Genomic DNA, 21,687 nt, shown 5'->3' on the forward strand with positions numbered 1-21,687 from the left:
GGTATCCAAAGTAAAATGCTTTTATTGGATTCAATTATACTTTTATTTTTTTATTTACAAGGGTGTAAAATGTGACGCATTTTGTCTTGTAAGGACATTATCAAACTTTTTATTAGGTTACGTAGGTTACCTTACCAAATCCTAACCTATTTTGAAGTTGACATTTTATGAAATAACACACAACATTTCAGATTCAAAATCACATGGGTGTGATTTAAAATAAGGAATTCTCCATTAATATTAAAGAACCAAGAAAAATGCCTGGAACATTATCTTAACAGAGTAAGTTTGATGAATTTTAAATAAAATATGCCCTTTAAACATGAAATGAATACAACAAATTTGTCGATGGACACAAATAAGTATGCCAATGTAATTCTTGTATAAACATTACTATATTATTTTTTCTGCATTAATTATTACTTTTTTTTTATACTAGAAAGTTACAAACACCAAAGGGTAGTCACCAAGATAAACAATTTTTCTTGCAACTGAGAGGGAAAACATTTTTAAGAAGGTAATATTGAATTTGCGTCGTAGGTATATTGGTTTAGCCGAATAAATCTCACCCAAATGATAAAAGTTTTAGATCTTTTACTTCACAAAAGCAAACAGACGGAAGAGTTGAGGAAATGTGATGTTAAAACATAGGCAGAATGGTGAATGTGCCTACTTAAACCAGCCTATGACAGAGCATAAGCCTTTTAAGTGCCTAGACTTCCATATTACCTTCTCGAAAATGTTTTCCCTCTCTGTTGCAACAAATTTAGATCTAGATCACTTCCTAGGAAGGAAATCCAGCCAGTCTGCAAACATTTGGACATACTCAAAATATTGTTTTTAATGATTACTCATTTAAGTTTACACTTATGGCACAGAAAAACGATTAAATGTAGACATACTTGGGACTTATTAATTAATACATTTGTTCCAGGATGAAATTTTTATCGCCGAATTCAATTAAATAATATGATATGTAAATGTGCTCCCATTATAATTTGAGACAAGTTCGAACTAGTTTTATAGCAACTCCATAAACACCAGTAATAAGTTCTTATTTAGATACATAAGGTAGGTTGCAATAACTTTCCTCTATATTCATTGTGAATTTTATTTTCAGAATAAGTACATACTACAAAATTATGTTCACCCAAGTGCAGATCAAGATACAAATAGTGAGAGGGTAGACACTCGCCCGATAGTACTACTAGATTTCCTGTGCGAGTCGAACTCAAATGTTTGCCAGCAGAAATTACCAGGCTCCTGAGCGATTTGTTCACTGCCTCAACATGCAAGGACAAGGGGACATTCGTCAACGACCTACGACTCAGACTCGCAGACATCAGACAAACACCAGGCATCCACCACAGTCCGAAGAAAACATTTATCCACAAGTAACTTCTCAACACAAGCCACGTATTTATATGTACTGACTGCCACAGAAGACCATTCCAGAACGCCATACAATGTAGAACAGACGGGAGACAAGACTTTCTGAAACCTACCTTCACTATTGTGATGGAAAAATCCAACGACACCATACCCACAGCAGTACTTACTTCGGACTCACCAGATCCACCTCCAGGAAGGCAGACACTCCCCTGGAATGAACACTTCCCAGAATAATACTGATCATAAAAACAAAAATGTATTAATAAATATGAGCAAACTATTTTTACCTGGATGCAAATTATGTTTTTAATACCTCTTATGAATATACACATTATTGTAATTCCATTTTGTATTATAATTTTATATGTATTCTTCTCCTTTGTAGTTTATACGTGTAGAAATGTAGTTTATACTCACATAATATATTTTCTACTACATAATATTTATGTAAATTTAGGATTATAATGAAAAATCCTCAAATATGCTATACTAAAATGATTTCTTGTTTAGCATTAGGTCTTATACTCATCATTGCTCAAACGACACGGGTTATAACCCGTGTCGTTTGAGCAATACAGCAAATTCAGTAAATCAAGTGGATTGACATATTTTTGTCCATTCGGCGAGAGCTCACATTACAATAACATTCAGTGTATGTACGTGTACGCTGTACTCGTACGCACGCTCATAGTTCACAGGCCCGAGGCCCGAGGCCCGAGGCCCGAGGCCCGCGGTGCCAGCGCAGGTGCGCGACGCGCGACGCGCGACGGTACGCGGGGCCCGGCCGGGCCGTGGCCGTGAAGATTGGCGAAAGGTACTTTTAGTGTAGCGCTCTCGTTCTCCTTAATTGGATATCCGCGGGTTTTCGTTGCTCCATTATCTCCTCCCTCGGCGGAGATGGATCCCCCTCGCCCCCCGGCAGGAAGTACCCCTCGCGAGCGCTCAGCTCGCAACCCCTTCTCCTGAATAATAAATGGGGTTTCCTCTCGCAAACTTTAATTGTAAATTCAAGTCGTCCTCCTGCTCGGCTGTTTTATATTCTAACCGAATAGTGTTGAACAACATATTTGCCATAATTTATCGCTCAGTGGAACTAAGTGACCATAAAGTACAATATTTCCGTACATAGTTCTTGCAGACAGAAGTGAGCGTATGTTGCCCGCAGTAACACAGTAACACAGTAACACAGCAACACAGTATCACAGTATGGTGCCCGTAAACTGCACGATTAAATTACTTTTCCGCGTGTTTAGTATAATATTAGAAACATAAATGATCTTAAAACCGATTCTTGGGGCATTCCTATTATTACCGAGGCCGCGATTATGATGGGAAGCTAAGGAAGTCATACCTGCACCACGACGGTATGACGAGCGATTACGAAGATACACTACCGACCCCCTACCTTCAAGTTTTGGGTAGGTACATCGATATGTAACAAGGGGAATCTACGCACTTAAGTCACATAGCTTAATTATGACGTCACAGTTGAAGATCAATTCTCCCGAGCTGTTACAAAGATACACTACCGACCCACCACCTTCATTTTTTTTATGTTAGTAAATCGGTATATACCGACGGGCCTAGTACCCCTCGATACGCATATGTACCCATTAAAACAATATGTTCCACCGAGAAATTTTTCCTTTAATTATGAATTATTTAAATTCTTAACCGTTCTGAGGTTAGCACTTTTTTTCTTAAAAGCCTATTCAAAATATGAGAGAGAAATATGTCAATTATTATACCAATGTCGTATGTTTATTTATTGGTTGTAAACCATAGTGATAAAATAAATACGGAACTCATAAATCGTCTGGAGCGTTTGCAGAATCAAATCATCCGCTTTATTTTCAATCTCAAAAAGTATGACCAATAATTGACCCATAGTATGACCAATAGTATCACCCAATCACCTTTACGCTCCGAACTCGAGCGGCTTCGTTTTTCAGCGCAGAAACTTTCGATCTCTCTCACCTATTTATAATATTCTTCACAACCTTTGCGCTCCAAAATATCTTGCTGAGAATTTTATTTACCTTTCTGATCATGGTGTTTCTCAGGAGAGAACACTTTCCATCCCTAGACATAGTACATAATTTTTCAGCTATTCTTTTTCCATTCCGAGGTACTAGACTTTGGAATGAGCTACCCTTTCATATAAAAAATGCACCTTCTCTAGCCGTTTTCAAGAAACGCCAGAAACATTAGAAACATTACTTTATATCCTCAGAATCCTAAACTCCCTGTATTTTTATTTATTTTCTTTCCTTGGTTCCTCTTTCTTTCTCCTTTCAGACTCATTATCTGATTGCACACTCCTCATACTTTAATATGTATCACATAACGTACTTTTTAAAGATTATATTAATGTAGAAGCGTTATTTCCCAATTAAAAAACAGCTGTTATTTTTTAATTAATTCATTCATTTTTTCATTTTTTAGTACAAATTTTTGGCCAACTCTTCTTTTGACCAGTCTGTTTCGGTTGGCTAGAAGATATTGCTTTTAGCAGTAAGTCTGCCAAAGTAATTATTCTTTGTACCTGAAGTTTCAAAATAATTGAAAAATATCGATTAAAGTATTGTTGAGTAGTAGACGAAGTGTGAAGAATACCTCGTCCTAGGAGGAGGAAGATTTGGAGTAGAGTGTATTGTTGGGGAAGGAAGGTTGCGCAACTCCACTAACCCGCTGATGATGAGGCGCGACGTGTACTGGAGCCCGGTTAGTGAAGCTGGCGGTCTAAGTGGACGCTGGCACAGCTCGCTTGATGAAATATTTGTTAAGCACTTCACTCGGTTGATGTTCGATTAGTGCTGCGATTTCAATGTTGTTACCAGCCCAGCACTCGCACGTAGAATTATTGTTATCGGAGTGCGCTAGAAAATATGAAGGATAAGTGGGTATATAAAGATTAAGTTGAGCGTTGGTCCGAACAAATATTTTATTTTGAATCCGTGAACTCTATTCGAATACCAAACAGATTCCACTTTAGCTTCAAGACGTGCTATAACTTATATTCTTAATATGGGTATTTTACGAATATTGCGTATTCAAAAAAAAATGTTTTATCACTATTGTTAATGTAATTTTATTTCAATTAATAGTTTATCTTTACGCGGGAACTGAAACATAAGGACGTATTATTAATACTAGCAGGCAACAGTCGGTGACATCCGACTGTTCTATCCTAGGAAATTCGGCCCTTCAGGCCTCAGGTAATCGGCCCTCTAGGCCTCGTTTTACGGCCCAAGCCTCAGTTGATCGGCCCCGGGCCTAGATTGGTTAGGATCTTGAGCACCTCGAAATATCGCCCATTCGGGCCTCACAATTTTTTGTTCGTAGCAATCTAAATGCGATAAAGAAGAATGTGTCACTCAGAATAATGCTACCGAAACCGCACAATTTACAGATATATACAATAATGTATTTTCAATATCTACTCATAAAGTTCGGTTAGTGAGCGATTAACATTGATCAGCAAAGAATCTTTAGTAACTGAGAACAGTCAGCTTTCGCTGACATTTACATGCTGGTTAATTCGCCCCATCGGATCTCACGTATTAAGCCCGCGGGCCTCGATGAATTCGTTCCAAAGGCCTTGGTTAATCTAGATCTCGGATGCGCTGTATAGGTTGTCCATAATACAAAAAAACGCATGTTTATAAAGCACCCTGAAGGGATTAAATCACGAAAATGGCGCTATATACGAGTACGTTATCCATAATAATAATATTGATAAAATACATGTTGGGCCTTGTTTATAAACCGAGTATAAAATTATTCCTAGGCATAGTGGTAGAATATTGATGGTATAGTAACAATTCTCAAACCTCGCATAAAGTTATACTCGGTATAAAGCTATGATAGCGACCACTTATTTTACGCTTGTACTAGGGTCCAACGTGGTAAAGCGCTGGAATTAATCCGCGATCCGTCACCTGTCAAATGTTTCTTTTGTTAAAAGGATTGTATTTATGTAAAATTTCAACAATTTATAAAACATGCTATTTTTCCAGAGATTTTAAAGTAAAATATCGTTCATGAGTGTAAAAATTATCATCAAATTTGCATTTCATTCGGATAAATTTATTTAGCAGATATTTTAACAATGATCCTCGTTTTGTTTTGCCGTATTTATACATAGAAGATAATATTGTAATACGAGTACATGTTTAAATTGACATTCATCCTATCGTCTAAACATTTTTATCAATGCCATATTTAGGTATGTAATTTATTGTTTTTTATGACCAATGTCGATGCTAATGTCAATAATTTGTGAGTGGTGTAATAGTTATTTACCTTTCAACAGTCTCATGACTCATGACACCCAGATTTAAAAAAATATATATTTTACAAACTCCGAGTGTAAAACACCACAGTAATCAAATAATACATTAATCAATAAATATCATTATCAATTTTGACAGACTAAGATTTCGTTAGACGCTTGACATTTGTATGGTTAGTTTTATTTTGTTACTAATACGAATAAAATAAATATTTGTAACTGCTCATAATAATATTAAAAAAACAAACATATGGCCCATTAGTATCAAGTTAGGCCTATTTCACATGTATCGTTCAAATCTACACGGCATGGTAAAATTAGGGTGGATTGATATTTATTATATTATTTTGTATTTATTATAAATTTATTCTAATAAATCCTGCAAAAGGAATCGAATGGAGATTAGTCGACTTCGTGTTGTACGCCTTGCCTAATCTATTTGGACCAATTTACATGCGATTTTTTAGCAAAATAATCTAATTTACGTGAATTACGTTTGTAAATAATAATATCTACAATATGTTCATAAAAAAAAGTTAGGAGCGAATATGTGTTTTTTATCAAACTTCCAGGGTTGCAATTCGGAGATCGATTTTTTGTGTATACAAAAACTTTGTATTTTAACGTTTACAAACATCAATTATTTTGAATGGATACTAAATTGATTAATTTCCTTACAATTTCTAAATATCAACTTATTTTTAATGGATTTTTAGTAATACTCAAATAATTTTTACTGACGTTTGATACATTTTTGAAAAATGGATTCTTTCACAAAATGCACCACTGTTGGTAAGTATCATTTATTTTATGTTTTGAAATTCAACCATTAACAAGTACCTAGGTATCTAATTAAATTCAATATTTAAATATTAATAACTTTTAGTTTTGGAATTCCTAGGTACCTACTTATCAATAAAAAGTATTTTTCCTTTTATCCGGACAGTTTTTGCACGCTTTCATGACTGTTGTTTTTCTTTTTTTTTGTTTCAAATTAAATGCCAAACTCACGTCAAAACACGCCTGGCGGTTAAATAATGACTGAATTCGCGTTGGATATGGGTTGAGTGTCATAATTTTAGAGTGCTCAGGGTAAATCTCGCTTTGACTTTACTTCGTTAAGACGAATTCCCGTATTTTCTCCATCGATTATGGCACCAGAGTAGTAATTTTTGTACGATTTTGATTTAAGCACAACGAGGCTTCTTAGCCAATCACATGAGGAGATAAAACGAAAAACTAACCCTTATTGCGAATATATAAATAGCTCAAAAAAGTCCTAAATCAATCATGTGCGTCCTTATTTACTTAACTAATAATAAACTCACGTCAAAACACGCCTGGCGGTTAAAGAATGACTAAATTCGCGTTGGGCATGATTTGAGTGTCATAATTTAAGAAGGCTCAAAACGCTGTCTGACTTTTCTTCATCAACACGCATTCACATATTTTCTACATAGATTGTGGCACTAGAGTAGTGATTTTTGCACGACTTTAATTTGAGCACGATGAAGCCTCTTAGCCAATCACACATAAATAGCTGAAAAAAGTCGAAAATAAATAACGTGTGTAATTAATTACGAAAAAATGTTTGTTCAACCAGCTTATAGCAGACAAGCTAACGTTCGGGCAGGACAACGTCTGTCGGGTCCGCTAGTTAACAATAAATATCAATCCACCCTGTGTTATTTTATTGTGGTGTGTGGATTTTTGCCGTGTTGTAGAATGGGCCTTATAAGTTACAAGCCGAGAGGAATGCAAAACGTAAGTTGCCGACGGGGAGCGGGGCGCCTCCGTCCCTCCCCCCCTCCCCCGCTCCATGCCGCCGCACGACACTCGACGGAAGCGCTTCCGAAATTGAAAAACTTTTCTTAGTATTTTATTTCAATGAAAAACGTCACTCCGTTAATCTTTTAATAACTTTGGCCAACGCGACGGCTCTTCTTCTTCACAGTACTGGTACGCGTCCATAGTATCCGTAAGTTACCGATAAAGCTGTCGAATCATTCCAATTTAGTGAAATTAATAGTCACTAACAACTGCAGCATACGTAAATGGTAATCTTGGATGTTTACCATTACGACAGGCTTTTTTTATAAAGGCACAAATTTTTTTTTTAAGCTTAATCTCCCAGCAGTGGTCAGCAATTACTTTTGACATCTTAGCTTCCTGAGATATTGGTTTCATTTTGAACATCGCGCGAAATGAAAGTCCGAATTGTTATCTGCTTTATAAAATCCAGATTAAATTCATTTTTACACCGACAGCTCCTAGCAAATACGTGCCCTTTCGAGGTAGAGTTTTCTCGTAGTAGAATAGAGGTTTCTCTGATGTACTGTGTATGGTGTACAATTATGGTTCATTGTACAGGAACGCGCTAAATACGCAGGCTCGGTAAACTTGCACATTACCGATTATTCTTTATTTTTCAGTCTATCTTCGAGTTATCCAAACATGGCTGCATTTCGTTTTCGATAATTAATTTTATTCACTATATACCTGCACACCGAGATCAACCTATAACGACGAGTATATCACGGCTGAGTGACACAGAAAAACAAAATTTTAATCGAGTGGGCGCCAGGAGTACCAACATGCAGCCGAATTAAACTACTTTATTGCCTTTTTTAATAGTGGGTTTTTTTATTGGTGTAAAATCTCAAGAATGTTAACTACTTAAATTAAACTTAACAAATCGGTAGCAGTATACCTTTTTAAATGAAAAAACAAGTAAAATACAAACAGTAAATTTTGGAATACCACAAGGATCTATTTTGGGTCCACTATTATATATTTTATATAAATATCATTTATCATTTATTTATTCATATATATGTACATTACAAAATAAAATATCTTAATTCATACATATAGAAATAATTAGGTAAAATTAGGTATATATAAAAAAACACATTAGTATACATAATATCCAAAGAATAATATGTTAAACAAGTAAGAGAATCTTGTAACGAAAAACTCCCTCAGAGACGTGAAAAATGTCAATGTCCAAAGTGATATTGTTTAACATAGAGATAGCCCTTCTAACAGGCATAACCGTTGGCAGGTTGGTCCTGTATATTGGAATGTGAAACAGTCTATGTTGACGCTGTCTAAGGTAATTATCAGGAACATAAAAGCTAATGCTCCGCATAATTTCAGGGTTGTCAATAATACCGCGCAACAATCGAAAGAAGGGCGTTGTTAAATACACATTCCTTCTAGTCTTCAAACTGCTGTAACCAAGCATACCCTGGAGAAACTCAGTGGGATAAAGCCATGGATAATATCCGCGCTCCCTCATGTAGAGAAACCGAAGAAATTTCTTCTGAACCCTCTCCACCATAAGAGAGTACTTCAACTCACACGGTCCCCAAATCATCGAGCCACCTTCGAGTCTACTTCGCACCAACGAGTTATAAAGAATTCTCAGTACTCGTGTACTACCAAAAACCCTAGCAGTACGCAAAACGAATCCTAACATCTTCAATGAACTACTACAAACTGTTTCGATCTGATCATGAAATGTCAGGGAACTCACAAAAGTGATGCCTAGATATTTAACCTTCGCAATCCGCATAAGATTCTGGTCATTCATTCTATAGCGGAAGAATAGCGTTTTGTGGGCCCTGGTGAAAGACATAACTGAGCATTTTGAAATATTGAACAATAATTTATTTCGTCTTCCCCATTCAGATACGTTTATTATATCCGTTTGGAGAGAACGAAAATCATCCAAAGTTTTAACCCTCAAAAATAGTTTCAAGTCATCCGCAAATAATAAAAAACGCGATTTGACTACAACTTTTTTAATATCATTGATAAAAATAGAGAACAGTAATGGACCCAGGTTGGATCCCTGGGGAACACCTGAGTAAGTATTAAAAAAAATTGATGCAAACAAGCCATGTGAAACATATTGATTTCGGTTTCGGAGGTAGCTCGCCATTAATTTTAGCATTCCATCCGAGAAACCGATCTCACTCAGCTTGTTTAACATAACATCATGATCGACTGTATCAAAGGCTTTGGCAAAGTCTTTGATACAGTCGATAATTAATGACTTATCCACTGCAAATTTTTAAAGGAAAAATTATTATGTGTGCCGACGACATTGGACTATTCTATAAAAATCAAACAGACGTATTAACAAACAATGACCTTACCATGTTGACTAAATGGACAAACACAAACTTACTTACAGTCAATGAAAAAAATGCAGTATTATCAATTTTGAATCTAGAAATAAAAGTCATAAAGTAGATGCTTACATAAATTATGAACGCCTTACTGAAATTGAACATGTTAAATACTTAGTACTAACACAATAGACCGACAATTGACATGGCCAATTCATATCAACAGTCTTTTTTAAAAATCATAAACTTTGTTCTAAAAACAGGAAAAATTCTAATGTATGAAGCCTATGTAAAAACTAAAATATGTTATTTGCAACTACTATTGGGAACAGGAAATAAAAATGACATAAACAGACTACAAAGATAGCAAAATAAAATATTAAAGTTAGTAGAGTTAGTTAGTATATGACCTCCTCTATCTAACGAACTTAGGCAACTAAAGAACTCGTTATACAAACTAAACAATTGAATGTAACTGAACTGTTTAACTCTTGTGTGGCTGTGATGTCACACTAGTCGATATAGGACACAAGACTTGATATATCAAGAGAGATATATATATAAGAGAGATATATCTCTCTTATTTTTTTAAATGATGAACTCGTATTTTTTGTAATCTTTAAATGGACATTTTACCACCGGATTTGTAAAGTAAAATTTGTATAACTATGCTGAATGTTAATACAAAAAATATTTTTCCTTGCTAAGCGAAGAATGAATGTCTGCTAATTCAACAACACATCTGTATAAGAGAGAAGACGAAGATAGAACACATAACAAGGAAGACAAAGACGCTGTTTTGTGGCGGGTGTTGGGTAAAACAGATTTAGTCTTCAGGCGCAGTTGGTTAGACGGCCAACTGTGAAACTGGCGTCGCGGATTCGATTCCCGCCAGTTGAAAGAAAAAAATCTTTCTTGGATTTTTTTCTGAATTGGTCTGGGTATTGTGGTGTATTTTTTATTACCTCCTTCCATATCCCCTCTATCTCACCTCCTGACAAGCCATAAAATAGAGGCCTAGCGGTTTACTCGTTTAAAAAAAGTCGGTTGATGACAGTGATGGGGGACGCAAGCGCGTGGTATGAGCGGCGTGTTTATGATTTTTTATTTATTTTGCTACAACAGGACTAAATTATATGTTTGTTGCATAAATTATGGATAATGAATTATTTAACAGTATTTATTCTCTAAGAGTTAAACTAGAATCCTTGAAATTTATTCATAAATTAGCCATTGATGTAAACGTAGACAAAAAACTAAAACTTGAATACGAGAATACCAGAAAAATATCATATACAACCTTCTAAAACGAGACAAGGACAGTCGACACTAATAAACCAGGGACTGAAATTATACGATAAACTACCGGACAAAACTAAACAAAAGACTGAAAAATTTACAAAAGATGTCAAAAATATAATCATTAACAGTAGAATATGAATTAATGTATGTAACCCGTAAGGGTTTATCAATAAAATTAAGGATGTAAAAAAAAAAAAAAAAAAATATTACTGCCTATGATGTTACGTCTTATTGCGTCTTATGACGGAATACGGGAAAAATAGCTTTTAAAAAGTCTATTGAGCGACTATTTTTATGAAATATAGATGTTTGTCAAAATGTAGAACTAATAATAGCTGAATTTTCCAACTAACAAACATCTATAATCGTCGCTTAAGGGCACACCACCCGCGCGTGGGAAAAAAAATTTCGTCAAAATGGTTCCAGACTACTAACGCATACAATTGCAATTTTTAAACACACACTGTTTCACGCTGCACCAAGGGCCACATGGATTCTTACTTGGCAAATTAATTATTTCTAACTCAGAATAAAATTGGATTACCCTAATCATTTAAATACCTTCGAAACTTAAATTATATACTCGTTCTCTTATCGAGTTTTCACATTTAATTACAAAAAAACGTAAATATTTTTCAAAATAAAATCATGCAAAGATTCAGTTAAAAACTGACTCGTTTTCAATTTTCCTATAAGTAATAATAATAGGATGTAAATCCTATTTATATTTAAGCACATAGACAAGCAATGTGATAAGCAACAAAGCATTTTTCATTTTAATGCGTAATTAATTTACATGATTCATTTTACGATATACTTACACAGGTATATATAGATAATTACGGTCACCAATTCCAAGAAAACACACAACAATAGAGATAGATGTATTTATGTATTCAATTTTCACTTTTGCGTGAACGAAACAAAAAAAAGAAAACATAGCTTTATTTAGAATTATTTAATCAAAATAATGTTTAAAAAAATATATCGTTTACAGGGGATTTTTTTATACAATGAAATAAAAGAAAACATATATTTGATAAACCTTTATAACTATCATTCATGCAAAAGTAACAGAAGGCTTGGCTTATCCTGTGCGTCCTCCCAAGTCAGGTTCGCATCCCGTAGTTTATATATATAAACTATGACTATCGACTTCGTTTGATAACTGTTGTCACCGGAGTTTGCTGTGTCCGTTCTCTTATTTCTTCACCCACTACAAAGTCAAACCGCGGCAAAATAATTATAATAAATATATTCTAGAAATGAAGTATTTTGCTGTTTTTTATACTAGTGAGGCCCCACGATTCATATCCATAGAGCTGAATAATAGGTGTTATTCAAGCGTTATATAGGCGGCATTTGATTTTTACAGAATGAATATCAGATCTCTAGACAGTTTTCATTCTATTCAATGCAGCACTTGCTATTCCAAGTTTCAATCCCAGCTTTTTTAGAAATCCCATTTTCCATAACACATAATTTTAGATATTTGAAACTTTCAACTCTTTCGATGATTGTGTAAATATATGTATATAACGTGTATATTTTTGCAGTATCGCATCTTTGTACGATGAAAGTCCGTTAGAAAAAGAAGGCCTGTAAACCTTTGCAATATTTTATATTCTATATTATTAAATAAATTACATACCTGTTTCTACTTAAAATGTGAAGAAGTCTCAAATGCTGTTTGCTTCTGCTTTTCTTAATTATGTTTCTAAGATTCCCCATTATGCGATCTGTTGTATATGTATATAAAAATACCGTATTTTTTTTGTTTGAAAAAAGTTGCGTGGACTCAGCGTCAGGGACGCCCACCGTCCTCGGCGAGTGGAACGTGAATAAATCGACATTTGTAATCTGGCATTTTTGTATGAAGATTTGTATAGGATTTTTACACCCTTAAAATGGTGACAGTTTATACGATATAATGACCCAACAAAACTTATTTTTGAAAAAAAACGAGATATTGAGCCTTAGAAGAAGATTTCAGCATTACGATAAACTAAAAAATAAGGTCGTACCATATTTACAAATACGTTAAATATCTATTCTAAAAATGACTGTTTTCAGTGATTTCACAACCTTTGAGAATTTTCTTCACTAACTTACAAGATAAAAATAAAAAAACAAAAGATATTGAGCCCTAGAAGAAAGTTTGAATTTTGACAAATTATTTTTAAAATTCGGCTAGGACTACTACAAGTACTTTAAATATCCCATCGAAATGTCACATTTTAGCATTTTTCAGGCCACTCCCCCTTAAGAGATTTTTTTAAAACTATTATTCCCGTATTCCGCACCCAAACATTAGTTTAAAGCTTTGTTTACACGCGGACAATACAATATTATTTTGTCTTAAGACTCGACCATTGTCCACGTGTAAACAGCAATTTGTAGGACAAGACTTTGTCTCTGGACATCGCCTCCGAGATAGACGGGCAGGCCGGGAGCAAATTATCCTCCGCGGAACAATGATTACCCCCACCACCGCGCGCGGGACTCGACCATTGTCCACGTGTAAAAAGCAATTGTAGGACAAAATCATGTCTCGGGACATCGCCACCGAGATAGACAGATAAGCTATTTCGGCGGAACAATTATTACCCCCACCACCACGCGCGGCCGCCAGCGGGAGTTTTTCGGAAAAAGATTAGGAATCTGTGGAATTTTGAGCAACGGAATAATACATTTTTGTTTATCTACGAGGATATTAGCAGGAATTTTACACACAAAAAACTTAATATCTAGCAGTACTCACTATGCATATAAAATTGGTTAAGGTTGAGTAAATAAGCATAATCAGAGTATAATATATAATATGAAAACAAGTAATACATTTTGTTGTTTTAACCTAAAATTAGTGATATGCTTTTATTTTGAGTTTTCATTCACATCGTTTTGTTCATTATTTTATTTATCATAAAATAATGCAAATTTATAAAATGTCAGTTTTTGTAAATATTCGAAAGATGATCCTAGCAATATTTTTTTGTTTACTCTTTCTTCTACTTTAATTCATAATTCTTAATTTTTTTCTCCTTTAATACTGTGTATACCTTTGTCATCTTATTAATATTGTGTATACACGCTATTTAATAAGAATGTATTTTTTGCTGCCCCGAGTTCCGAAAGTCCCGAATAGTAAGTCACTGAGATACAGATACAGCAAGATAAATAAAAAATCTTAATACCTGCATGCCTCGAATTCTATGTATTACGAGAAATTATGCTACTACTACTACTACTACTACCACCATCACGCCATTTCCTCGTAGGGGTAGGCAGAGCTAATAGACCGCCACACACGTCTATCCTGGCAAACATTCCGAGCTCCTTCCACATTCATACATCTTGTCATACATGCCTTTCGGTTCTACCTGATTTTGACGTATCTGATCATGCCCCGTCTTCTTTGGTCATCCTCATCTCACGTTACCGTTACGAGAAATTATGAATAACCTTTTCTACTTATTATTTATCTTTTCGAATAATAATAGATGTTTTAATAATATCTGCTTTCAAAAATTTAAACACATAATTAAAAAATGGCCAAGTTGAGATATTTATTTTTTCGGCATCCCAACACTGGCCAACGGCCGCATCGTATCGTCCTCGTACGAACACGCACGGACAGGAGACGGGACCTTGTGAGGATACCGATTTTCTCGACGTGAGCTTGTGTCACTTGGAATTTTTGAAAAAATATTTTATTTTTATTTTTTTAGTCTGCGGGCAACTTACTTGACTGAAGTTAAAAAGATCCAGACTCTGCTAGGTCGGGGGCCAGTTCAGATTCCATAGATGCCAATAATGCCGTGGTTTAATAAAATGGTTTCATTAATTAATTACGTTTGAGTAAAAAGGAACACAATTAACAATATGGCACGTACATCTTTATTATGACATATTAAATAAATAGGTGTAGGTTACTCAATTCTAGTTGAGGCAAACCAATACATTCAAAGGCCTTTGAAGGACGTGTGTAGCACCGTGTTACTAACACGTAGGCCCAATTGTCACGAATCGTCTAAATCCACACGGCACGGTAAAATTAAGGTGGACTGACATTTATTATATTATTTTGTATTTATTTAAAATTTATTCAGTTGCTACTCTTACGTGAAAATTTAGCAAAAGGAAATCATCGGATTAGTCACCTTATTGCGTTTGTCTGGCATTAAATAAATACATTTAAATAAATAAAAAAAATTGAAGACTTTAAATGTGCCGTGTAGATTTTTTTTTTAAGTGCGATTTATGACTGGATTAAAGTATTCCTAACGCAGGTATACGATGATGTTCAAATTTACTATTAAATACATTTTTTTGTTTCATTTACTGAGATATACAATACGTGTGAACTGCGGCCGAATTTTCGTATTGTCCCAGCGTTTATGTTCTCCGCGGTCGAGGCTGTCCACGGAGCCGAGACATGACAATATTGTCATATCCATTGTATTGTTCTCGTGTAAACAAGGCTTAATTTATTTATTTATTTATTTAAATCTTAAAGTAGGGCACACATATCATACATATTGTTATGTGTGTTCTAATAATAACATTGAAAATATATTTAATTTATAAATTGTTTATCACATATGTCTTGACCATTATTTTAAATTTTGAAATGTTTTTTTCTTCATAAATATTTTTTTTCCATTTCGTAATACTTTTTAATTGCTTTAAATAAAATTGAATTTTGTGACTTTGCCTTTTTCCTAAATGGAAGTCTAATTTTGTTCTTTTCTCTAGTATTGTGATCGTGTTCATGCTGGTTCCGATCAATTTTTTTCCAAAATTCTGTTTTTTTATTAGAGTTTATAATTTTATGAACAAATATCATTGTATTGTAAAATATTATTTGTTTATATGTTAATAATTTCATTTCATTTACCATCGACTTTACCCTCGTATATCTGTTTTTTTTCAAAATGATTCTAAAGGCTTTATTTTGTAATACAGTTAGTTTATCTATGTTTTCTTTGTTTGATAAAAATAAAATGCTACTACAGTAGTTAACGTGTGGTTCAATAATTGCTTTGTAAATAGTTTTGCAGGAGTCCTTATCAATAAATCTTCTGATCCTTCCCAAAATTGATATTTTTTTTGCAATCTTATTTATTACCATCTTAGCGTTTTGGTGAAATGTAAGTTTTGAATCCAACATTACACCTAAATATTTAATTTCAGTGACTTCATTAAGTTTTTCATTTTCTATTACAATTTACAATTCATGTAATTGATCCCACAGGAAACATGTTCCCCTCTCCGGGGCAGCGCGCCGCCATGGCGTAGTGGTTAGTGTGCTGCGTCCGGCCTCCCCGGAACGCGATTCGAGACAGTATCAGATTTGTGTTGATTGTAAAGTACATACATTGATAATGAGGTTTACTTTCTGCGTGAAAACTTTCACACCTTTATTCTTCGACATTTGCGAATATTTAATTGTACCTGATACCTTTTAAATTAAATATACGAGTACTCGTATGTACATTGTTATTATTAGAGCACAGATAAGAATATGTTTATGTGTGCCCAATTTCAAGATTCAAAACAAAATTAAAATAAATATTTACAATTATAAAATGTGGATTGATTTATACGAGTATTCGTATTATATTACGAGAAAACAACTTATACGGGTATATTTACATGGTTAAGCAACGGACTTATTGCCACTGAAAATTTCTTAAGCCAAAAAAGAGAAAAAACGGAATAGGGAAATCTCACCTTTTTTTAAAACATTTTTTAAGTAAGAAAGGTTCTATGAAATAGTGTCCAGTAAAAACAAAATTTTGCTATTTATAGCATAAAAAATATTTTTAAATTTGTAATTTTGAATTCCTGCAAAAATGGTCATTCCATTGTCCACGCCTCTAATACGCCACGGTTTATTTTTATTTGTTCCCGGCCATTGAAATTTGTTCAGAATATTATCACGAGTCTTGACGTCTTGACGTTGTTGAACCGAGGGCAAACACGGCGCGTTTTTCTTGCAACGTATTTTAATTAAATTTATATTTTACATTTATGTATGAAAACATTTCTCCACAATATCCATATTGATTTTGAAAATACAACCAACTATTCTACATCCATTTCATATATATTTTTATCGGTATTCGTAGAATGTGATATTTCCCTATTGCCGATGGCTACTAGGAACTGTAGGTACGAACATTTGCAACGTTTGCAACAGATGGATATTTTACCTTTTGACTTTTTCTAGCGCTTTTGCTTAAATATAATCCGCGTAAAGCCAAAATATTACGAAACTGTAGTTTAAAATAGCAATGATATTTGTGATGCATTTTCCATGTTTTTGTAATTCTGTTTTCATGTGATATCGATAGTGTCTACCGATGGTCTTATTTTGTTGTTACTGAGTTTAGCTATAAATTGTTCTCCGATTCATATCTCAAATGACTTGTTCAATTTTCTAATTCTGATTTAAATTATTTTTTGATAAAATCAATTTCCTTTGATTTGATTCTACTTCTAGATTATTAAATTAATTTACTATAAAAAGAAGCAGGTTCAGGTGGAATCCCGTTGATTTTCATTACCAAGGATCTCTCTCGGATCAAGCCTCTATTAAACATGATGTTATTCCACAGGTTCGGAAAAAGCCCATAGTTTCGCCAATTTTCAAGAAGGGTAGCAGAAATGACGAAAACTCTCATTCAACATCTAAAGTGTATTAAAATAGCTAAAGCTAAATATCTTGAAAATGTGGTTTATGATAGAGTCAAACATACTCACATCAAAGTCGACACGGAGTCAGATAAAGACGATCGATAGAATCTGATGTTGTTAACAAATTTTATTTCATAAGTGACGGATAAACATGGTCCGGTGCATGCAATTTATGCTGATTTTATGAAAGCGTTTGATTAAATAAATCAAAACCGTAAGATGAAGGATAAGTTCCTTAAACTCCGGTCTCCGGTTATGAGGGAAGATTTACTTGGATGGATATATTATTAATCGCTCACGGGCTGTAGCAGTCAATGGATTATATATATAAACAAAATGTAGAATCAACATTTCAATGAATTAATAATCAATAATAATTGTGAATATAATGTACGTAATGAATAACGTGAGAATCTGTCGGTCGCAGGAAACGTGTTCGTGATAGCGGCCATCCTCCTGGAGAGGCACCTGCAGCAAGTGGCCAACCACCTCATCCTGTCGCTGGCCGTGGCGGACCTGCTGGTGGCGTGCCTCGTCATGCCGCTGGGGGCCGTGTACGAGGTGGCTCAGCGCTGGACGCTGGGGCCCGAGCTGTGCGACATGTGGACGTCGAGCGACGTGCTGTGCTGCACCGCCTCCATCCTGCACCTCGTGGCCATCGCCCTGGACAGGTACGCACTCCGCGTGATAGGACCGCGCTTCGGTGCAGTCGTCCCCCGCGCCCGCGTCCGCCCTCACGGATCAACTGACGGGTGTCGGGTGACTCCGCGCTCTGTTCGTGGATGCGGTATCCTATTTCGATTTGTCAACCATTTGACCCATTTAACAGTGGCCAGGAAGCCCAATTACTTCCCGCCAGTTTTTATTATAAGCTGCAGATAATTTATTTAACGTTTTTACAACACCGTGCTTTATGTGCGATGGGAGTCAGTGCTTTGCAAGCTCCTGACGTCACTGTGACCTGTGAAGAACTATTGTATCGTGTCCCCGTGAATAGTTTTCGCCCTCCGAGCCCAGGTCTATAAAGAGCCCGGATTATGTATGAAAGGCGAGAGTTTACCTTTTGCTAAATCTCCCTCACCCTCTCCCTCCAAGCCCAGGTCCCTAAAGTATCGGGCTATTAAATAAGGGGTGAGCTCTTTAAATTAAGCTTTAACTGATAACTAAGGCAATTTATTGTTTTGCTATAAATCCACGCTATGCGAGAATCAGTCGACTTCAGTCGCTACAGTTTCTGTGGGAGAACAACCTAGTTTCTAAGGCCAAAAATGAAAATGCTTCTGCGTGGATTATTCTGGATGGATTATTTATGAATTATTTATCTGAAATAGATTATTCCAGTTTATCTGTTCTATGGTACCTGCATCAGATAAGGAAGTAATAAAACAATTTATTTATTCCAGAATAACTCCCTCACCCGAGAATCTTAACAAATTTAAAACAATTTGCCAAAAATCCTGAAAAAAAATGCGAAGACGGCCTAAGCCAATTTTACAACACTTAACGCTATTTTTTTATATAGAAACAAAAACTGCAAAAATGAAATGTTATAGTATGAAAAAAAAATTGTTCACAGATACTGGGCAGTCACGAACATCGACTACATACATCACAGAACTGGAAGGAGAATCGGTCTCATGATTCTGGCCGTGTGGAGCGTCTCCTTCACCGTCTGCGTGGCGCCCGTCCTCGGCTGGAAGGACCCAGATTGGCATGTCCGCGTGGAGCGGGACCTGCAGTGCATAGTGAGCCAAGATCTCGGCTACCAGATCTTCGCTACGGTGTCTTCTTTCTACCTGCCGCTGTTCGTCATTCTCGTGCTGTACTGGCGCATCTTCCAGACGGCGCGGGAGCGAATCCGGCGCCGCCAGACGGGCGCGGGGGGCCGCGGGGGCCGCGGGCCCACGGCGGGGCAGGGCGCTCTCGCGGCGGCGGGCAGCAGCGGCGGCATCGCGGCCGCGGTCGTGGCCGTCATAGGACGCCCGCTTCCCACCATCTCCGAGACGACCACCACGGCCTTCACCACCGCGTCCTCGGCGAACACGAGTCCGGAAAAGGCCTCCTTCGCCAATGGGATCGAGGCGGACCCGCCCACGGCGGACTGGCCGAGCGCCCGGGCGCCGGCCGCCGCGTGCCGTTACCCCGTCCGCCGGAAGCCCAAGGAAGGAGCGGACTCCAAGCGGGAGAAGAAAGCGGCTAAAACACTAGCCATAATCACCGGAGCCTTCGTGGTTTGCTGGTTGCCGTTCTTCATCCTGGCCATCCTGCTGCCGACCTGCGACTGCAACATCAGCCCCTACCTGGTGTCCTTTTCGCTGTGGCTGGGCTACTTCAACTCCACGCTGAACCCCGTCATCTACACCGTGTTCAGCCCCGAGTTCCGGCACGCGTTCCAGAGGCTGCTGTGCGGCCGCCGGGGAGCCCTGCGCCGGCGCCGGAGGCTCGCGGCGCGCCACTTCCAGTGAGGCGTGCGCCGCGTGACGTGTCGGCGAACCGGACCGCTTTCCGTGGACCGCACTCGCTCGCAGTATTTGATATTGTTACTTTGTACATACTGACGAGAGTTTATTCTAGCTGTAATATCCATCTCCTGAGGTTTCGATGTGATAGTCAGGACGGAAGAGCAATACAATCTACGAGACTAACAGAGTTATATTTATGAATGAGAATTTACTTGTACCTCATAAATCTTAATATACACAATATTATGAACAATAAATTAATGCCGTAATAACGAAATAAATTGTAATTATGTCCGTGGTCCCTGCGTTAGTTGTCATCGAGTTTCTCGTTTCGATCTCAAAAGTGAATATCACTGCCGGCTCTCCGGCGGTCTCGGGCGGTGCCGCGAATAATATCCAGTTACTTCCCGTCCCTCCGCTTCGGCACTAGGCCGTAGTACTACCGGTGACGCTCGTCTCCTCCGCCTTGCATATTTTATTTGTGAAATCATTTTTTTCTATTTTTGGATTTGTTTATTTAGCAACTGCACATTTTCACGCATTCGCACATTAAAAGCAAACATTATTAAATGTCTAAATGTTATGCCATTGAAGCATCGGGTTTAACTAGTTATGTTTTTAAATATTTACCTACACAAACAATAGGATCACCTGCATATTGTATCTGAGTATTTTTGATAATTTTTTTAAAATATGTTATTTCGAAGTTTCAATATATTACTTAGTTTTCAAAGGTTAGATTTGTACATGAATCAAAAATAGAAGTTCAGTGCTACAAGAAATTGGATATAAAAAATGTTTTCGTAAGAATTGTAAAATCTTCTTTAAAAAATAAGAGCAATTAATTGTCCGGCAAAGTTTCTCGAAAATGTATGAAAAAAAGTATGAAAACGGTTTTAACAAAATCGAACTACTTTAAACTACGTCACAAGTACGTTAGAATCAGCCGATCATTTGCAGCGTTGTTATGTGTCCTATCTGTATCTATCGAGATTTCTGGTTTCCGGTAGCTACGCTTAGCGTATTTTTACGCTAAGGCCTACTTTTGAAAGTCAGCAGAACTCACCGACGAGAGCTTGTGACGTCACGGGTGGAGTAATTTCAAAATGACAAAACTTTAAAAAATTGTCGAGATGATAATACGATACATAAAAATACAAATACGTTATTTTGGCTTAGTTTGCGGCAAATAAAAATTAAGTATTCAAAAAATACCTCCTCGTTCAGAAAGTAAAATGAAAACACCGCGTCAGCACCGCGTCACCACCGCGTCACCACTGCATCACCACCACCGCGTCACCACCGCGTCACCACCGCATCACCACCACCGCGTCACCACCGCGTCACCACCGCGTCACCAGCACCGCGTCACCACCACCGCGTCACCACCACCGCGTCACCA

At 36.5% G+C, this 21,687-nt stretch overlaps 1 protein-coding gene across 2 annotated transcripts in view; it reads left to right on the plus strand.

Annotated features, from left to right (window-relative positions):
* Nucleotides 1-21,467, plus strand: part of LOC148274360 (5-hydroxytryptamine receptor-like) — a 37,627-nt gene extending 16,160 nt beyond the window's left edge. For both annotated transcript variants that reach the window (XM_088237227.1, XM_088237228.1), the window contains exons 3-4: nucleotides 18,251-18,494; nucleotides 19,400-21,467. In XM_088237227.1, coding sequence (XP_088093353.1) covers nucleotides 18,251-18,494; nucleotides 19,400-20,288 — 1,133 coding nt within the window. In that variant the 3' untranslated portion in view covers nucleotides 20,289-21,467. The remainder of the gene's footprint in view (nucleotides 1-18,250; nucleotides 18,495-19,399) is intronic.
* The last annotated feature ends 220 nt before the right edge of the window (nucleotides 21,468-21,687 follow it).

Source organism: Micrasema longulum, unplaced genomic scaffold (assembly GCF_059751315.1).
Source record: "Micrasema longulum isolate JH-2025_06_02 unplaced genomic scaffold, ASM5975131v1 h1tg001671l, whole genome shotgun sequence".
Taxonomy (NCBI): domain Eukaryota; kingdom Metazoa; phylum Arthropoda; class Insecta; order Trichoptera; family Brachycentridae; genus Micrasema; species Micrasema longulum.